The sequence below is a fragment of the Mus musculus genome, chromosome 7 (genome assembly GCF_000001635.26).
Source record: "Mus musculus strain C57BL/6J chromosome 7, GRCm38.p6 C57BL/6J".
NCBI lineage: Eukaryota > Metazoa > Chordata > Mammalia > Rodentia > Muridae > Mus > Mus musculus.
Window position 1 is genome coordinate 102,340,800 of NC_000073.6, and position 19,623 is coordinate 102,360,422.

A 19,623-nucleotide genomic window follows, 5' to 3' on the forward strand; every position below is an offset into this window, starting at 1 on the left:
AAATACAACAAACAAAGCAGAATAAAAAAGAAAGAAAGAAAACACACACACATATAGGCACACATACACACACCCATAACAACACAAAATCAGAATCTATAATATATACACAAATGACATGGAAGGTAAAATATGCTCAAGGCAATATGAGACACACACAAAAAAAAATCTCCCCCAAAAACATTGAGTTCATTTTGTATTGGCCTTCTACTGCTGGGCATGGAACCTGCCCCTAAGTGTGGTTTATATAACTAGTGAGCCTCCAATGGAGAAACTTAATTTTTCCTTTACAAGTGGTTGTGATTGGAGATGGCTTCTTTGCTTGGGGTTGTAGCTCATGTCCACCTCCTCTACTCTGCTCTGGGACCCATTTGTCTTGGGCCTTATGCAAGCTCCTGTAGTCAGTGGAAGTTCAGATGTGCACCAGTCCTGTTGTGTTTGGAAGACACTGTTTCCTTGGTGTTATCCATCCTCTCTGACTCTTACAGTCTTTCAGCCTCGTCTTCTATATAGTTCCTGAGCCATGAGAGGAGGGGTTTGATGTAGCCATCCTATTTAGGTCTCTCACTCTCTGCACATTGTCCATTTGTGCATGCTCACAGTCATCCATTGGACGGAGCACAGGGTCCCCAATGAAGGAGCTAGAGAAAGTACCTAAGGAACTGAAGGGGTTTGCAGCCCCATAGGAGGAACAACAATATGAACTAAGCAGTTCTCCCAGAGATCCCAGGGACTAAACCACCAATCAAAGAAAACACATGTCGGGACTCATGACTCTAGCTGCATATGTTGCAGAGGATGGCCCAGTTGGTCATCAGTGGGAGGAGAGGCCCTTGGTCCTGCGAATGTTCTATGCCCCAGTATAGAGGAATGCCAGGGCCAGGAAGCAGGAGTGGTGGGTTGGTCAGCAGGGGGAGGGGGAAAGGGATAGGGATTTTTGGAGGGATAACTAGGAAAGGGGATAACATTTGAAGTGTAAATAAAGAAAATATCTAATAAAAAAAAGAGCTCAGTTGAATTAAAAAATATGTATTTATTTGCAGTAGTGGGAGCTAACCCAGGTCCTGGTGTCTCTTTATTACTTAAGTATATCCTTAGCTCTTTTTAAGAGAAAATGAGTCTCAAGAGGAGAACCTAAGAGGTTGTTAACCTCAGTGGTTAACAGCGCTTTTTTTTCTTCCAGAGGACTCAGATTTTTCAGCATCTACATGGGAACTCACAACCATATGTAACTCCAGTTCCATTGTTTTGACCCTCTGACTACCACAAACACTAGGCACATGCATGGTACACATACATACATTCAGGCAAAATATTCATAAAATAAAAATACATAATTATTAAAATAAAAGAATGAGCTAATTGGCAGGCAGAACTCTGATTTTTTGATGAACTTTTTAAAGCCAGTCTGATCTACATAAGAGTTCCAGGCCAGTTAGAACTACATAGTGAGACCTGTCTGAAAAACAAAATAAAACAAAATTAAAATACTAACTCAAGACAAGCTAATTTTAGTTTTATCCATGGACTGTGGTTTGCTTGCATAATCTTAAATAGAAAATTGTTTTATATTTTATAGCTACAAAAAATAGTTCCTCCAAAAGGTTAAGCAATTACTTGGGCTAGTATGATAAATGAAAGAATCCTGCAGTACAATTAAGAATGGCCCTTTCTTAGAAATGGGAACAAAACACCCATGGAAGGAGTTACAGAGACAAAATTTGGAGCTGTGACGAAAGGATGGACCATCTAGTGATTGCCATATGCAGGGATCCATCCCATAATCAGCTTCCAAATGCTGACATCATTGCATACACTAGCAAGATTTTGTTGAAAGGACCCAGATGTAGCTGTCTCTTGTGAGACTATGCCGGGACCTAGCAAACACAGAAGTGGATGCTCACAGTCAGCTATTGGATGGGTCACACGGCCCCCAATGGAGGAGCTAGAGAAAGTACCCAAGGAGCTAAAGGGATCTGCAACCCTATAGGTGGAACAACAATATGAACTAAGCAGTACCCCGGAGCTCTTGTCTCTAGCTGCATATGTATCAAAAGATGGCCTAGTCAGCCATCACTGCAAAGAGAGGCCCATTGGACTTGCAAACTTTATATGCCCCAGTACAGGGGAACGCCAGGGCCAAAAAGGGGGAGTGGGTGGGTAGGGGACCTTTGGGATAGCATTGAAAATGTAAACGAGGAAAATACCTAATTAAAAAAAAAAAAAAAAAAAAGAATGGCTTGAGGTACTTTAGCCAGACTGGCCTCAAACTCAAAGCAATCCTTCAGCCTGTCTTCACAAGTGCTGGGGTTATAGGTGTGAGCTTCCATGCCTGGTTTGGCTTGAGTCAGTTTAGATGATAAAAATTAGCATTCTCAATTTTTCTTATGTATCCAAATTCTCAGTCTCTAACAGGGCTTTCTTGTGTTTATTTTCTAGAAGTGTTTATTTTATTCTTAGTTCCAACCTATCTAGTTCCTGTTCTTAGCAACAGTGCTCTGTTCTTTAAATCCCCATTTCTAACTTTGATTTAGATTCCATCAACTTATTCCAGTCTTAATTTCCCAAACATTTACCATCTACTATGTGCTTAAGCAGAGATGAATACAAATCTAGTTCTTGCTTTGACTTAGTCTTAGTTACGTTTCTGTTACTATGAAGAGGCACCATGACCAAGGCAACTTATACAAGAAAGGATTTAACTGGGTGCTTGCTTACAGTTTCAGAGCACCAGTGAGTTCATAATCATGATCTTGGGGAGCACGGTGACAGGCAGACTGACAGGAAGGCATGGCATTAGAGCAACATCTGAAGACTTACATCTGATCCGTTAAGCAGGAATCATGGAGGGTGTATGGAAACACACACACACACACAGAGCCTGGCAGGGGTTTTTGAAACATCAAAGCCAACTTCCGGGGGCCACATCTCTAACACCTACGTTTTTGAACTGTTCCATCAACTAGACACCACCCATTCAAATATCTGAGCCTGTGGGCGACATTCCCACTCACCTGCCACAGGCTGTCAGTGATTAGATGGAGAAGTACAACGGAGAACATGATAGTAATCAAATGCTTATTGTATGCCATATTTGAGTTGAAGTAGTTTGTGTGTATCAGTTTGTTAAATTCTCACACCCCATGAAGTAGATACTATATTTTATTTTACAGATAGAAACAGAGGCAGAAAATTCAAATAAATGTTTTAGATTACAATAGAAGTGCAAGGCCTTAAAGAACATAAACATAGATTAAGGACTCCTAACCAAACCTTAATGGTCAGTGTAGAGAAGCCCCTAAGAAGTAGAAAAAGCCTGAGTAGAATATTGAAATTTGAGTAGAAATTTGTCAGGCATGGAATGAGGCAAGGTTCCTGTAGGCAGAAGAAAATTACAAAGCCAGCAAGTGAACCTTGCTCATTTATGAAATGGAAAGTAATTAGGAATGGTGGGAATGTAGGGTGGATGTGAGTGGCAGGAGAGAAGGATAATAATGCGACCCTTATATTAGCTACTGAGCATTTGAAGCCTTGAAAATGTCCACGAGGCAATCAGTGGATGCTAAAAAATGTCTTGGGATGAGACCTAGCTTTGTATCCTAAGCTGACCTTAAACCTGTGGCAGGCCTCATGCCTCAGCTTTTGAAGGTTTTAATTAATAGGTATGCACTATCATACTTGACATACAATAATTATTATATCAAATTCTTTGAAATACTTCTATAGGACTTTAGAATTTCATTAATGAAGATGTGTTTTAGAAATAAAATTTTTCAGGCTGGGGAAAGGGCACATTGGTTAAGAGCAACTGTTCTTCCAGAAAACCCAAGTTTGTTTCACATTATCCATGTCAGACATTTTACAACCACCTGTAACTCCAGTTCCATGGATTCTGACATCCACTCTGGCTTCTTTGGGAACCTGCATACACATGCTATACACTCATATATACACACATAAATCAAACTAAATCTTTAGAAAAAAAAAAAAAGACTTTCATTGAAATGATTGTAGATTTACCTGCAGTTTTAAGTAGTATGGAGACATCACTGGGAAACATTACAATTTCTCTCCACAGTGTCAATTTGGAAAAAAAAAAGTAATAGAATATTACTACCAGGATATTGGCATTGATACACTCTACTGATCTTGTTCAAGTTTCTTGTACATATGTGTGCATGCATATCCACAAAGGATTTTTTTTTCTGCAGAACAAAATCTAATAAATTTAAATTTCAGAAAAATTATGATTACTTGATAAGGGATGAGTCTGAAAGAAACTGAAACAGACAGAGATCATTGAGGAGATTTTTGTATTTATCTAGGGCACTAAGCTCTCTTCATTGGGATGCCTTTGCAGTAGAGGCCTGACCTTCAGAAATCAGTCCTGACTTGTGAGGATGAGGAAACAGGTCTATAAGGAGGCTTAGGCATACTTCATTCTGGATGGTCCTCACTCATTAGGAATTCTGCCACATACTGAGAAAGGCCATGGTATAGAAAGTCACTCTTAAGCTACAACTGCTTCTTAGAGTTGAATTCAAAGCTTTCAACAGATGTTCTTGGCTATCTTCTCCTCAGAGAAGATTGAGGGTCCATTGACCTTTTATTGTTTGAGTAGAAGTTTGTGTGGGACAGAAAAGTAATGTGGTCTCTTGGGGAGTTTAGTAGTGAGTTCTCTGGTAAGCCAGTGAACAGCACATCCAGGAAATCTGAGTCCATCTTCCTATTGCTATGGAAACTGGAATCCACTTTTTTTTTTTTTTTTTTTTTTTTTTACTATGGTTGGTGTGTGCTTGATTCCTCCGTATTAATGTCTTCAAAGCATTTGTCACTGTGCTTTTGGCACTGTTGTGATTGAGACGTGATAGTTGCTGGAACCAGCCTCATTTCTAAACCTGGTGTAGGTTATAGACCTGCTTATAGACCTTAAGCAGGCTTATAGGCCTGCTTCCTCATCCTCACAAGTCAGGACTGATTTCTGAAGGTCAGGCCTCTACTGCAAAGGCATCCCAATCAAGAGATCTAAGGGGTGTAACCCACTGGTTTTGTGTGTGTGTGTGTGTGTGTGTGTGTGTAATATATATTTTCCACTGATAGGTTAAACATTTTTTGTTAGCACTGTGCAGTCTCTCTCTGGGCCTTTCCTTAGGTCTCTAACGCATTTCTAAAACTTTTCTCAGTAGAAATCTGTCTTGAGTTGTCTTTAATTATGTTTTTGGTTATCCCAGACTCTGACAAGTGTTGGCTAGGGCACAAGAATGTTGGGTCAGCCTCCAAGTCAGAGAACTTGGGGTAGTTTTCGAGCAAGTGTGTTGATTTAATTCCTCTGAGACTGGCCTTTTTTCTTGGCATAGACAGCTTTAGCATATAAAGACCTGTGGCATGTGTACCCCAAAGCTGGGAAAAGCAAATCTTCAAAGAATGTATACAACTTTAGAGTTATTCTTACATCAGAAACTGTGTTGCCTAGTGCTTGGCTAGGTACAGGGGAACACTAGAAAAATCAAAGCCTGCCCTGGTAAAGTAGAACACAGAGAACTGGCAAATGAGCAGCTAGCATTGCTGTAGGGTTACTGCTTTTCAAAGGACCTTGCTGATTTTTCGGATAAAACTAATCCTGCCTAATAGTAGCTGATGCTTGTAATCCCAGTACTTAGGGAGCTGAGAGAGAATTGCCATGAGATATATATTGAGTTCAAGCCTAGGACACATAGTGAGTTTAAGGCTACCTATGACCCTGTCTCAAGCAAACAAACACATAAAGCAAATAACAGGGTGGGAGGAAGAGAGGAAAATGAATGCTTAGGCATAGTAGTCAACATGTATGAAAGAATTTAAAGATGCACAGTTGCCATTTCCGTAATTCAAAATGTGTTTCAGGAATTCAGAGGGTAAGCATAGAGGAGATCCTGGAGGTCAGAAAAGGGTTTTATTATTTTGACTTCCTAGTGCCTTTAACTAGCTTGACTAGTTCTGATTTCAATAATTTGTTGCTTAAAAGTGTTAAGTGAAAAGCTGAAATGGATATTTCAGTGTATGAGCACTAAACTGGGGACAGATACTTTTAAACCAGTCAGGAAGGATACAGAGACAAAAGCCAGGAAAATGGGCTGCTTACCAGTAGTTACAGTCCTGAGAGACGAGGAAAAGGCCAAAGCAATTAGAATGCAGAGGGAACCCATGGCACTGAGGTCCTGGCCTGCTTGGTAGGAACTCCCTGTAGGGATTAACCATTTTCTTTTTGAAGAAGGCTTCTTGTGAGAGCAAGGTTTGAAGAAAAAAAAGGAGGGGAAGAATGTAGCTGTAGAGGCTACGGAGGCTTAGAGAGGACTTGTCATCCAGCGGAGGCTCAGGTTTGCTTCTCTTTTCTTACAGGTGTCTCCTCTTCCCTCGTTCTTACACAGAGTGCCAGAGCTAAATATTCTTCTCTAGTGACCTGTCAACTTGTTTTTAAAACCTAGTGAGAAAGTGAGAAAGGAACTTTTGGCCACTTTTTATCAGAGAGTAAATTGGTCAGTGTTTGGATTAGATCTTTCCAGATACTTGGTCCCTTTTTCAAAGCATTGTAATAGAGGCACACAAAGATTGCAAAGTAGCTAGAGGAAACTGTATTCAAAAGCAAAGCAATCGTACAGACTCTGTAACCAAGTAGTCAGTCACCCGAGTAAGAAAGTACTTAAGTTATTGTCTGGGGCTTCCTTTTATGGTCTAGGAGAAGGAGTTTGGTTATTAGGTGGCACAACTACGGTGGTTCTCTTTTTTGATTGACATACTGCATACTAACAACTCACACCCCCACCCTGTACAAGCCCTGTCTACATCACCCCAACTCCTCCTCACAAATCTTTCACTTGTTTTTTTTAGTTTTGTGATTCACTAAGAATAACCAGAGCCATCTTTGAAGCTGTGAGACTAGAGCTATCTATTAGAACCCGGTACTCTCAGCAATGGGTATACAACTGATGACAGTGGTTCGCCCTATGACTCTATTATTGATCAAGAACAATGTGTCATGAGACTCCCACCCCCTTTCCTTGACTTATTGGGTCTTATGTGGGCCCAGTGCAAGCTACTACAATTTTTAGGAATTAATGGTTAACCAGTTCTACAGAATAGCATTTTGTAGCCCTTCACTCTATTTTCTGGTTTTTAAAAACTTTCTGGACTCTCTTCAACAATGTTCCTGAGCTTTAAAGGGGCTGGTATAAGGCCCACAATCATTGCTTAGTCTTTGCATCTTGGGCAGCCAGGATTCTCTACATTCACTGCCCTTCAGTATAGGGAGAGGCTTCTCTGATTTAGGCTGGGAACAGCTTTTGTCTACGTATTTGTATAAGCACAGGTATTTAGAAGACAGTTTGCTGATATAGCAACAATAGGTTTAGAGCTCGGCCTGTGACCTCTAGACCTGGGTTGTTAGCTGGGCTTACAATACTAGCTGTAGGGTGCCTATTTACTTCCCTGACTCTACTCCCCAAACAGGCCTTAAATGCAATCAGAGTGAAGTTGGTCATGCCCACCACAGTCAAGCCTTTATTGTGCTGGTGAGCATATACTGCCTGGCAATGTTGTTTTGAGATGGAATCTTATTGCTTATTGTTGGCTGGCCTGGAACTTGCTATATAGACTAGGCTGGTTAACTGGTGGTGATTCTCTTGGCTCTGCCTTCCAAATGCTCAGATTATAAGTGTGCACCATTGTATCTAGATAATACATCAGATATCAAGTTACTATGCTGAATTCTTACGGCTTTCATTGCTTGGATTATCCTCCCTTCTGTTCCCACTATCTTTGATCTGTACTTTAAGTGCATGAGTGCGTGAGTGCCTGTGTGTGTGTGTGTTCCTGTGTGTGTGTGTGTGTGTTCCCATACTGTTGTGAGGAAGGCAGAGGTTGGCATCAGGCTTGTTATGTAGAGTAGGCTGGCCTGGAACTTGTGGTGCTCCCCCTACTCTGTCCTGAATGCTGGGATTATAGGCTTGTGCAACCACTCTGTTTTTGATAAATGACCCCTGGGAGAGAAGTAAGCTCTCGGAGTTTTGAATCTTGGGTTATTACTGTCAGTGCTGCTTGAAAAACTGAAGGCAGTGCCAGTTTTGTTCAGAGGAAAGGCTCTAAAGCTCTTCTGAATTCCTGCCTCCTGCTGAGAAGAACTGGGTCTCTTCTTGGACACGAGGACATGGTGTTCTAATAAGTGCAGGAACATCTCTCAAATTGGCTGGATTGTACACATCCCAGTGACCTGATCTTTCTCCTTGGTGACTAGACTTGCTATGTCTTTCACTGGGGACCTTTCCCCTCTCAACACTAAATCTGTATCTATAGTCTTCATATCTCTAGTCAGTCCACTCATCTACTCTGCCTTGCTCATCTCCACTTTAGTTTCCTTGTAACTTTGTCTCTGAAACTTCTGTTTCTTGACCAGATCTGAGAGTCTTCCCAGGGTTAATATTCTCAGTCTGAAACTTTTGATCTCTTTCTGAGGGCAAGGGTTTATCTCTTCATTCAGTTAGCCAGCCAGCATTTGCTGATTTTTGCTTGACATGGAGAATGTTAGCAGTGATGACAGACTGAACTCTCGGGAATAAAATGAGTTAAACTTGGTTCTTGCCCTTTTCTGGATGTGGCATGTGAACAACGCGGGACATGAAAATTCATACGCTGGAACTATGTACAAAGTGCTTTGAAGCATGGGACAGTGAGCAGTAAATGACTAACTCTGCCTTGGGGAGAGAACTTTGAATTTCCTCTGGAATAGTAAGAATAGTAAGAGGCTGCTTATGTCTTAAAGGACTCGGCTCTCTCATTCCATCATGTGAGCTCCAGATGTCTAACTCTGAATTCCCTCCTGAAGGTTGAGGAGTGAGACTGAAAGTCTCTTAACCTTGGCTTGGCCTTTCTATGACCAGCTCCCCTCCTGATGCTGCTTAGAGGTTGCATTAGGATATGCCACCAGCAGAGAAAGATACCCTTATCATTTTGAAAAATTACAAGGATTCTAGGAGATATATGTCTGAAAATAGCAATGGAGATTAATATGTATGCACATATGTAAATACATGCTGTGCTCAAGGGACATAATAAAGCTCTGCTTCATGGAGAAGACTGATGGTTATCTGAAGGAAACGCACCAGAAAGGGCATCAGAACCCCTGGAACTGGAGTTAACAAATAGTTCTTAGTACCCATGGAGGTGCTGAGAGTCAAACCTCAGTCCTCTGGAAGAACAGCCAGTGCTCTTAACTGGTGAGCTTTCTTCTCAGCCCCCCTGACCCCTCTAAGACTAGGTCTTATTTTGAATTTCAGGCTGACTTGAAACTGGTGGTGAGCTGCTTCCTGGCATTCTATGGTTATAGGCTTGAGTATTAGTAACCAACATGACATTTTTATGGAAACTGAATGAAATGAATGTTTTACTTGAAGGAAAACAACTGATAATATCTGCTGCCAATTGTAAAATCCCAATTTTTAAGTGAAAAGTTTCTGAAAATGTATATCAGTTACTGTGTGTTTGACAGCTTTTCTGATTAAATCACTGGTGACATTAATGATTATGATTATTTTGATGTTGTCTAAATAGAATGTGTCAACATTTGAATATTCTGCATAATCTAGATCCCAGCATTTCCCAATGAGCTGTGTATCATATTATAAAACCATGCATATATAAAAAGATTCATTCAAAGTACAAGAGAGATTAATGAATATGAATGTTACAGAGTTCAACAGGTTTATTCATATAGTTTCAGATTTGCAGGTAGTATTAAACTAATCCTGACCATGTGGCAAGTGTAGATACAAAAGCAGAGAATAGCCATAGTTTTTATCCGGAGAAGCTAATAAAATAGCCCCCTCCCCTTTCCAACTATATGTCTGTGTTTGATCCTCAGTGAAAGCTGTATTACAACAGCTTAAATGTGAAAGTAGATACAAAAATGTGAAGCAGTCCTCCCCTTCTCATGAAGATGTTTTCAGAAAACCTTTTTACAGTCTCGGATATCTAGGCAGGCCTAAATTCAGTATGTAGCTAAGGATGGCCTTGAACTTCTGATCTTCGTGCTTCTCCCTCCCAAGAGCTGAGATTGCAGGCTTTGCGCACGCACTCTACCAACTGCGCTGCATTTTCCAGCCCAGAAAACATAATTAGTTTTCACTAAGCATGCTGTTTTCCTTAACTTGTTAGGAACATTTTATTCTCTAATTAATATCTAACCATGAAGATTTGTTTTAATATCTATTTTCTTTTTTGACATTCACCTGTTTCCTTATTTCTTTTCTTCTTTCAGATTTCAGTGTTATGTAGCCTTGAGCTCCCTCTATAGCTGAGTTGCGTTTATACTGCTGATCCTTCCGCCTCCACCTTCCAAGTTTTTGTTAAGATTGCCACCACACCTGACTTCTTTAAAAAAATTATCACTATATATATGTATGGTGTGTATGTGTGCATGTGTGTGTACATGTGCACACATGCAAGCTTATGTCCAGGCTTACACATGCCATGGCTGGTGGAGAGACCAGAGGGTGAAACTTTCAGAACTTAGTTTTCTCTGTTCCCTGTGAGATCTGGGAATTGAAGTCAGGTCAGGCTTACACAGCAGGCAGCTTTACACGCTGAACTGTCTTGCTGGCCCTCTGGTAGACACCAGATAAATATCAAACAGTTCTTTGGGATTAAAAAATTTGACTAAAAAGTTTGGGTATGGTGGTGCACACCTTTAATCCTAGCCCTGGGGAGGCAGAGGTTGGTAGTTCAAGGCCAGCCTGGTTTACAAAGTGAGTTCCAGGATAATCAGAGCTGTTAAACAGAGAAATCCTGTCTCAAAACAAAACAAAACAAACAAACAAAAAAGTTTGACTATATACAGAGGTCATGAGACTAAAAGTTCAAGAACTTGGGCCTAGGCCTTGATCTTCTTTTTGCTTCTAGTTATTTTCTTTTGTTCTCCCTAGAGTTAATATATTAAGGAAGTCTTTAAATTTTTTTTTTTTTTTTAACAGAGCATCTTATCAAGAAATTAGACTTTGGTTGCTGCTAGGGATGTGCTGACCTTAATTTGTGGAGATCACAGTCAAGCGGCATAATGTTAGAAAGACAGTTGTAGCACTGTGTGGTGTAGCACTGTGGTAAATGTTACCAGTGATGCAAGTAAACGTGGAGGGAGTTCAGGTCATTGTTAGAGTCTTACACTGAATCAGTGTCTAGTCACTTAGAACAGGTGTCTTAAATCTTTCCCATGTGTGACCTCTTTTTGCTTGACATATTTTATGTAACTCCAGTTGTACAAGCATACAAAGCTGGGATTCTACTTCACACCTGTAATTCCAGTTTGGGGAAACAGAAACAGTAGGATGCCTGGGGCTGGCTAGCCACCTAGCCCAACAGAATTGGTGAGCATCAGTTTCAGTGATAGACTGTCTCAAAAAATAAGGCTTACGCGTGTAATTCCAGCACTCTGGAGGTAGAGGTAGGCAGATCCTTTTGAGTTTGAGACCAGCCTGGTCTATATAATGAGTTCTGGGTTAGCTAAGCTACATAGCAAGACCTCGTCTCATCCCTTCTCCCCACCAAAGTCTGAAATCTGAGCTGAGGTATTTTCAGGCAAGTGTTCTTGGTGGTGTGTGGTGTGATGGCCTGCACTGTGCAAAGTCAGCATGCCGTGCGTTCAGAACCAAGGCTGCAGTGAAGTTGCACAGTCCAGCATGGTAACACGTCAGAGTCATTATGCTTTTCATTTTGAATTAATTTTTGGTCACTGCATGTTCAGAGCCTTTTTGTCTTGCCACCTTTTGCATTTCAACTCCCACCTTCAGTTATGTAACCAACAATTTAAGAAGCCGTGACGCAAGTGGCAGGGCTGATCACTCACATTCAGAGAGGGCTGAGGCTGCTTTGATCCTTCTAATTCTGCCAGGGAAAGTCAGTTATGTGGAGATGGAAATTATTCACCTGCTGATCGAGAAGGGAGAAAGAATATTGGAAATGTATTGAATATCAGATTATTTATTTTCAAAATAATTTATTTTTATTTATTTTTTTTATTTTATGTAAAGACAGGATTTCGTGTCATCCAACCTGGCTTTGGTTTCCCTAAGTAGTCAAGACTCCCAGTGCTCCTGATTCTGTTATTATGCCTGGGCAGCACCATGCCTAGCATGAGAGGTGCTTTAATACATACAGTTTAATGTAATTCTCACAAAAAGTGCATTTAGCAGATTATTACTTTATTTTGCAGATGAGAAAAGGAGGTGGGAAATAGTTCAACCACTGTCTAATACCACATAGTTTATAGTTGATTAAGGATGAAATTTTGTTTTTTTATTTATTTTTTATTTTATTTTTTTGATTTTTCGAGACAGGGTTTCTCTGTGTAGCCCTGGCTGTCCTGGAACTCACTCTGTAGACCAGGCTGGCCTTGAACTCAGAAATCCACCTGCCTCTGCCTCCCAAGTGCTGGGATTAAAGGCATGCACCACCACACCCGGCTTAAGGATGGAATTTTGGTGTATGTGTTTTTGACATTTAATTCAGGATTCTTTCATTGTAGTAAAAAAAATGTATTAATAAATGAGTGGATCTCTTATGGTATTCCAGATGGCTGTGGGAAGCTTGCTGTGTGGAAAATACAGAAAAGGTCTCAGGGAGGACAAGGAAACAGCTTAGGAAATGCTCAGATGAAGGAGTTATTTGTAAATTTTGGCTGACATGGTTTTCTGGATATGGTTCTAACACTATGTGGGACATCAAACTTTTGTCCTCTCTTAGCCTCATCCCCTTAATCCTCTATGCTAGAGGTTGCCAGAAGCAAAGGTCACCTGTCTGTCTGCTCAGGTTACATATCAGAGCCTGTTGGTAGGAATACAAACGTCTTGCAGTTGCTGTAGGCCTTTAAGGAAAGTGCTGGGTGACCTTAGGGAATGTCCAGCCTTAAGGCCTTGGTCACTGGAGCCTGGTAAACTATTTCCATTATTTTAAAAAGCCTACTAAATCTGCATAGTACTTATGAAAGCATTATATGTACCTTTAGTGACAAAGTAAGAGGCTGAGTCCCTAGGTGGGCTCAGAGGAGGGGCTTCTGTGGATAGGCTATAGCAGGACTAAGGGTAAATCTGAAGAGACTGGACTGGAGGACAGGAAGGACACTAAAAGTCATCTACCTTTATTGATGTGTGAGGCTTCCCTAGTTAGGCTATGGTCGATATTATATGTGTTTCTAATGACAAAGTAAGCAAAAAGGAAAACTATAACATTTAGTTAGACATTCAAATTGCTTTAGTGCTAAAAACATTATATGAATTTACATTTGTTTATTTGACCAATAATTATATTTAAATAACATAGTTCCTTGATTATTAGTGAGTACAACCTTTTTTTCCTGTATGTATTGTTCCTTTGGTTTTCCACTCTGACTTGTAAGATAGCTCTTTGTGCGTTGTCAGTGTCCTAGAGCAGGCCTAGCCCTAAGTTAGACTGGCCTGCTGGAGAGCTATGACGATGCTAAAGCTTCTGTATGGGGAAGCGCAGCACAGTTTCCAAGAGATGGGTGAAGGTTGGATGATGCACTCCCATCACTGTATATGTAGCTGATTAAAATGCTTCTATGAGGAGTCAGGAACTGGAAGCTAAGATTGCTGACACAAGAGACTGGTGGGGGCTGAGTGGCATCTCTGAGTAATGTTGTCCCTTGGTTTTTCCATACAGAGTTTTGCCGAATTGACAAGCCCCTGTGCCACAGTGAGGATGAGAAGCTCAGCTTTGAGGCCGTCCGAAACATCCATAAGCTGATGGATGACGATGCCAATGGTGATGTGGATGTGGAAGAAAGTGATGAGGTAATCTTTCTTACCTTCTATGGCTCTCCTCTCTGTGTGTGAAATGATCCCTGAAAGCGGCCTAGACTAATCTGTGTGGAAAGACGGCCTCTGCTTGTTGCCTTCTAGGAATTAATTCCTGTCAGGTGGGATGATGCCCAGCAGAACAGGTCTCCGTTTGCTGACTGGTGGATAGCATAACATTGACCTAACTATCTGGGAGGGAAGGGGATCCCTCCGATGGTCTCACGGTCTCTAGTTTCCCTGGGTCTTTAATGTGGTCTTGCTGTGGAAAGAGAATGTTAATCTGTATTCAGCCTTCTGTTGGTATGTGAGAAAGAAGGCAAACTCCTCATAGTTCCTGACTCCTCACAGAAGCATTTTAATCGACAACATATGCAGAGCCCACCTTTTGGGGTTTTATATTCTTATTTGGGAGGAAGAAGCAAATCTCAGGATGGTCAGTCTATCTTTAAAGGAATAGTTTACAGAAGCCAGGTAATAAGAGTAGAGAAAGAAAACTCTTAAAAAGAGCTGCTTTACTGTTGTACCTTTGGCATCACTATAGTTCCAGGTCAGCAGAGCCCAGAGTAAAAGATCATCACGTAGGAAAGATGTGAAGGTTTCTTATTTCAAGCTCAACACAAACTGATAGCTGTGTATAGCTGTGGCAAGAAGCACAGTGGAGTGGTAGCAGTTTGTTGAAGGCCATGCTAAATATTCAATAGTCACATAGTGTACATTAGGACAGAGAAGCCTAGTCTCTTCTTTTTGTAAATAGTCTACCTTTGAGTTTTGTGTCCAATTTTGGATGTCACATCATCAGAATGATTTAGGACAGCAAGAGAATGTCCAGAGAGGCGTGTTATGGATGATAAAGACTGTAAACATTAATGAATAGCATCTAACCGTTCACTAATATTACATGTCTGTTTGTGTCCTTCACTGTGCTAGGTATGGAGGCAGGGTAGTAAAAAGACAGATTAAGAGATACATTCTTTTCTCACTACAGTAAAGAAACTGGAGTCTGGAAAAGAAGCAACTGGTTTCTGGTTGTTGTGACAAAATAGCTGAGAAAACTAACTGAAAGAAGGAAGGGTTTATTGTAGCTCACTGCTTGAGAATTGTTTCCGGGCATGTAGTTAGGTAGACTAATCATTTTAAGGAGCACATGACAGAACCGAGGTCCCCACATCATGGCAATTAGAAAACAGAGAGAACAGAACGGTCTTAGAACAAGATATATCTTCTTAGGTTATACCCATACACACCACTGTATTTCCTACAACTATATTATTAATCTACCAGAACAATAATCCATTGATAAGTCTGAGCTTTGGTGACCTACTCATTTCTCAGGGATGAGACTGGTCAATTATCACATTAAACCCCTGACATTGAAGTAATATATTTGACTTCAAATACAGAAGGAGTTGAGAAGTCAGATTTTGAAAGTGACAAATTGGCTGAGCATTGTGGTTCAGCCCTGCACATACCTAGTCCTGTTCACATCCAGCACTCTGGATGTGGAGGAAAGAGGATCAGGAGTTCAAGTCGAGTCTGCCAAGGCTACGGCTACATTAGACCTTCTCTAAAGCAAATGATAATGAAAACTGTGGAACTAGTTGTCATTGATTGATCTTTTACTCTACGTGAGACAGCAATAAGCTCTTTACATAGTTACTGTAATTTTCTTAACAGTCTTTGGAAATTGGTTTTATTATTAGGGAACTGAGATGCTAGAAAGTTTAAACATTTACTTAAAGATACATACTAGATTTGGGCCTCTATCTGATTTCAAAGCCCATGCTGTTATGTATTGTATTGTTTCCTTTATTTTAAATGTAGAACAGGGCCAATTAAAAGCCGGGTTTATTTTTCTGGGATAAATAATTGCTTAATAGTTAGAGATATTTTGTTATAGAGGAGATCATAAAATATTAACTCCTCTGTCATTGAAGACAGGGCAAGTAGAAAACAGCATTCTGCTAATTGGCTGGTAGAGGGATTCTTCTGTAAAGATCAACAATGTGTAAGGACTTGAAGGGTGACTAAAGGCAGAATTTGAATAGGACTAGAAGTGGTCGGGGCACCTGAGCTGCAGAGCCAGCGTGATGCAAGTAGAGCTGTGGTGAGAAGCACAGTGGAGCGGGTTGCTTAAACTAAGGAACCAATCGCTGAACTAAAAACTAGCAAGGAACATGGGGCCCCAGATGTTCTGTATTTATTGAGTCTGGTAATTAGAAGCTAAACAGGCCCAACAACTATGGGCAAGGTATTTAAATTTTTAGTCTTATCTAGAAATATTACTAGCCTTCAAGGGACCATGTTCCTGTTAGGAAAGAGGTCTAGAAATATCCTGATTATTTTTCTAGCATTGCCCGGAGACTGGAGAATGAGGAGCTCAGCGAGCGAGAAAGTGATGTCGGAAGGGCTGGAGAGAGGGTTAGAGGTTAAGAGCGCTTGTTGCTCTTACAGACGACCAGGGTTTGGCTCTAAGTATCAACGTGGGGGCTTACAACTGTCTCTAACTCTCGTTCCAGGGGATCCAACACCCTCTTGACTGCCACAGGTACAACCCAGGGAAAACACATAAAATAAGCAAATCTTTTTTTATTTTTTGAAAAGTAATGTAACAGCACGTGGGAGGCAGAAGCAGGAGGATCTCTGTGAATTTGAGGCCAGCCTGGTCTAAAGAGTGAGATCCTGTCTCAAAAAATAATGTTGATATAATACAAGCACATTTCTGAATATCTTTGTCAACACTCCTCCTTTTTTCACATTCTGTTGAGTTGCTTTGTCAAAGAGGAAAGGAAGAAAATGTTCTCTTAGAGGAATCCTAGAGGAATGTTACCACAACAAAAATCTCATCAGCACAAACTGTTCTAAAATAACACAAACGCTGTCAGCCACTTTCTCACCCCAGTGGTGAGATGATGTTCTTTTTCAGCACAGCGTCTGCCTTGCCTGGGCTGCCCTCTTCTCACTGTAGCCTCAGGTCTCTGTGGTTAGAGGTTAGAGGTCCACTATTGTGCAGTTTCATGGTCACTTGTCATCTTGAGACCTAGAGTGACAAACTAGTAAAACTGTGTGTGCTTCATTTGTCTAAACATGTGTGAGACAGTGGCGTTCAGGATCTAGCTAGAAAGTTAGGTAGCTATAGCAGAGCTGAGGTAATGGATGGTAAATGGTGTAGAAAAATTCCTGTTGCACTGGTTGCCAGCGACCTCAGACTTTTGTGACCTAGCTAAGCATACTGCAGATTACCCAGGAAGTCTGGAAGGATCTACTATCAAAACCTCATTTAAGCCAGGTGTGGTGTCACAAGCCTGGGATCCCAGATACTTGGAAAGCTGAGGAAGGAAGCAAGTTCAAGGCCTGCCTGGGCTTACAGAGTTTAGAGCTAGTCTGGGTAACAAGTGAGTGAAAATTAGTAAAAGAGCTTGGGATCTCTATCACAGTGGTAGTTTGCTAGCATGCATGAAGTACTAGGCTTAATCTCTAGTCCACCTTCTCCCAAAGCCCACTTTGTTCTGCCTCACACTGGTAAGTTTTTCAGATAACCAAAAGGACTGGAAGGTTTACCTCAGTGCTAAGTTTTAAAATTTTTTGATGTTTTGGCCTTATGAATGCTAGGTAATTGCTCTGCCTCTGAGCCACATTCCGCAACTCATTTTGTGTGTTTTGTTGAGATACGAACAGGCTTCTGCTCTGAAGCTTGGGTATGCCTGGTACTGATTATGTAGCCTAGGCTGACCTCAAACTCAAAAGTCCTCCTGCCCTGGCTCCACAGTCCTTGAATTACAGGCGTGAACCACCATTGCCAGGCAGGAATGGTTTCTTAGTAAGTCAAGGGTTTTTCTAAGCTAGCAGTATGGGAACTCCTGAGCTGGTAATGAAACTATCTATAGGCAAAGGATTTGCTTAATGTTAGATTATCCTGATAGTCTGAGGTGAACTCTAAAAATACTATCTTACTTTAGTTAGACTAGACTCTTTAAAAAAAAAATGTTCTGGTTATACGTGTGTGTGTGTGTGTGTGTGTGTGTGTGCACATGTATGTCTACTTAGGATATGTATGTGGAAGTCAGAGGACAGTTTTCAGGACTTGGTTCTCCCTTTTCTTCCTATATGAGTCTAAGCTGTTGAACTCAGGCTAGCAGATGTGACCTCTGAGCCATCTTATTGGGACCTCTGTGGTTTCCCCCTCCCCACCCAGATGGAGTTTTATGTATCCTAGGAGATTTACTGAGAAAGACACCAGTGGGTGACTGCTTATGCTTGGGAGAGAAGCAGCAAAGAACTAAGCGGGAAGCAGATTTTTTTTTTTTTTTTTTTTTTTTTTTTTTTGGTTTTTTCGAGACAGGGTTTCTCTGTATAGCCCCGGCTGTCCTGGAGCTCACTTTGTACACCAGGCTGGCCTCGAACTCAGAAATCCACCTGCCTCTGCCTCCCCAGTGCTGGGATTAAAGGCATGTGTTACCACGCCCGGCTGGGAAGCAGATTTTTAAAAAATGATTTATTCATTTTTATTTTATGTACTTTGGTATTCTGCCTGCTTGTATGTGTGAATGAGGATATCCGATCCCCTGAAACTGGAGTTGCAGACTATTGTGAACTGTTATGTGGGTGCTGGGAATTGAACTCAGGTCCTTTTTGAAGAACAGACAATACTCTTAACCACTGAGTGATTTCTTTGGCCCCAAGGCAGGCTTTATATAAGGTTTCTAGGTGGGTAGATGGGTGGGTGGGTGGGAGCTTTCCAGGGTGGCTAGGGAATTGGTGGATTTTGTGGTCCTGTTCTTGGACTTTTTGTTCTCTCTGTTGGGAGGAGCTTAGCCTCCTGTGTCTCAAGGGGTGGGAAAGGCATTACAGGGGTTAGCATGGGTGGTGCTGGCCACTTTTAATTCAAACTCACTGACATGGAAGTCACTAACCCAAGCTGGCCTCAAACTTGTGATCCTCTTGCCTCAGCCTCCTAAGTACTTGGATGTCTCCCATTAAAAAATGAAGTCTGTTGTACACAACAGATAAATCTTAGCAACATTGTGCTGAGTGGAAGAAACCAGTGTAAAAAATTATATGTGAGAACTTTGGCTTGATGGTGCATGTCTAAGATCCCAATACTTCTTAGGTCAGGTAGAAGCAAAGATTGCTTCAAGTTCGAGACCAGTCTCATGAACATGGGGAGTTTGTAAGCAATAAAAATGGTTTCCCCGCATGCTTGCAGCCTCATCCAGAGAAGCTTCTTTTTGAAATAGTGGGTGCTGAGATGCATGGGTGCTCAGGTACTGAGCCTAGGTGATGGCTGAGTGCTCAGTCAGTCCTAAACAGGACATTTACTCCACTTCCTCTAAGGCCTGAGGATTGTTGTGGAAGTGGTCAAGGGGGAGATGTAAGAGCCAGGAGATAGAAGAAGGGCTACAAAATACTGTGTTCTGGGCAGGCTACTGCCACTGTAGTCATGACCCCACTGAAGCTATGACTGCCTGAGAGATGACTCCATAGGTAAAGGCTGTGGAAGCCTGGCAACCTAATTCTACTCTTGGAACCCACATAATGGTGGAAGAGGCTGGCTTGATAAAGTTGTCCTCTGACCTCCAAACACAAGCTGTGTGTATTTACAGTGTGGCACTTCACTCCCATCATGCACACACAGAGAATCAAAGAAGGCCTCATGAGCCCTATGAACGACTAGCCACTGGTGGATTCTTGGGGATGGACTCACTGAGGAGTCCATCAGGCACAAATGGATAGTTCCAAACCTATGGTCACACAGATGATCTTGGATAAACTTGGTGGGTCTTAAACA

The 19,623-nt window shown here is 41.3% G+C and overlaps 1 protein-coding gene across 7 annotated transcripts in view; it reads left to right on the plus strand.

Annotated features, from left to right (window-relative positions):
* The window catches only part of Stim1 (stromal interaction molecule 1), a 175,806-nt gene that overhangs the window by 79,286 nt on the left and 76,897 nt on the right, over positions 1-19,623 (plus strand). For all 7 annotated transcript variants that reach the window (XM_017322078.1, XM_006507535.4, XM_006507536.3 and 4 more), the window contains exon 2: positions 13,702-13,832. In XM_017322078.1, coding sequence (XP_017177567.1) covers positions 13,785-13,832 — 48 coding nt within the window. In that variant the 5' untranslated portion in view covers positions 13,702-13,784. The remainder of the gene's footprint in view (positions 1-13,701; positions 13,833-19,623) is intronic.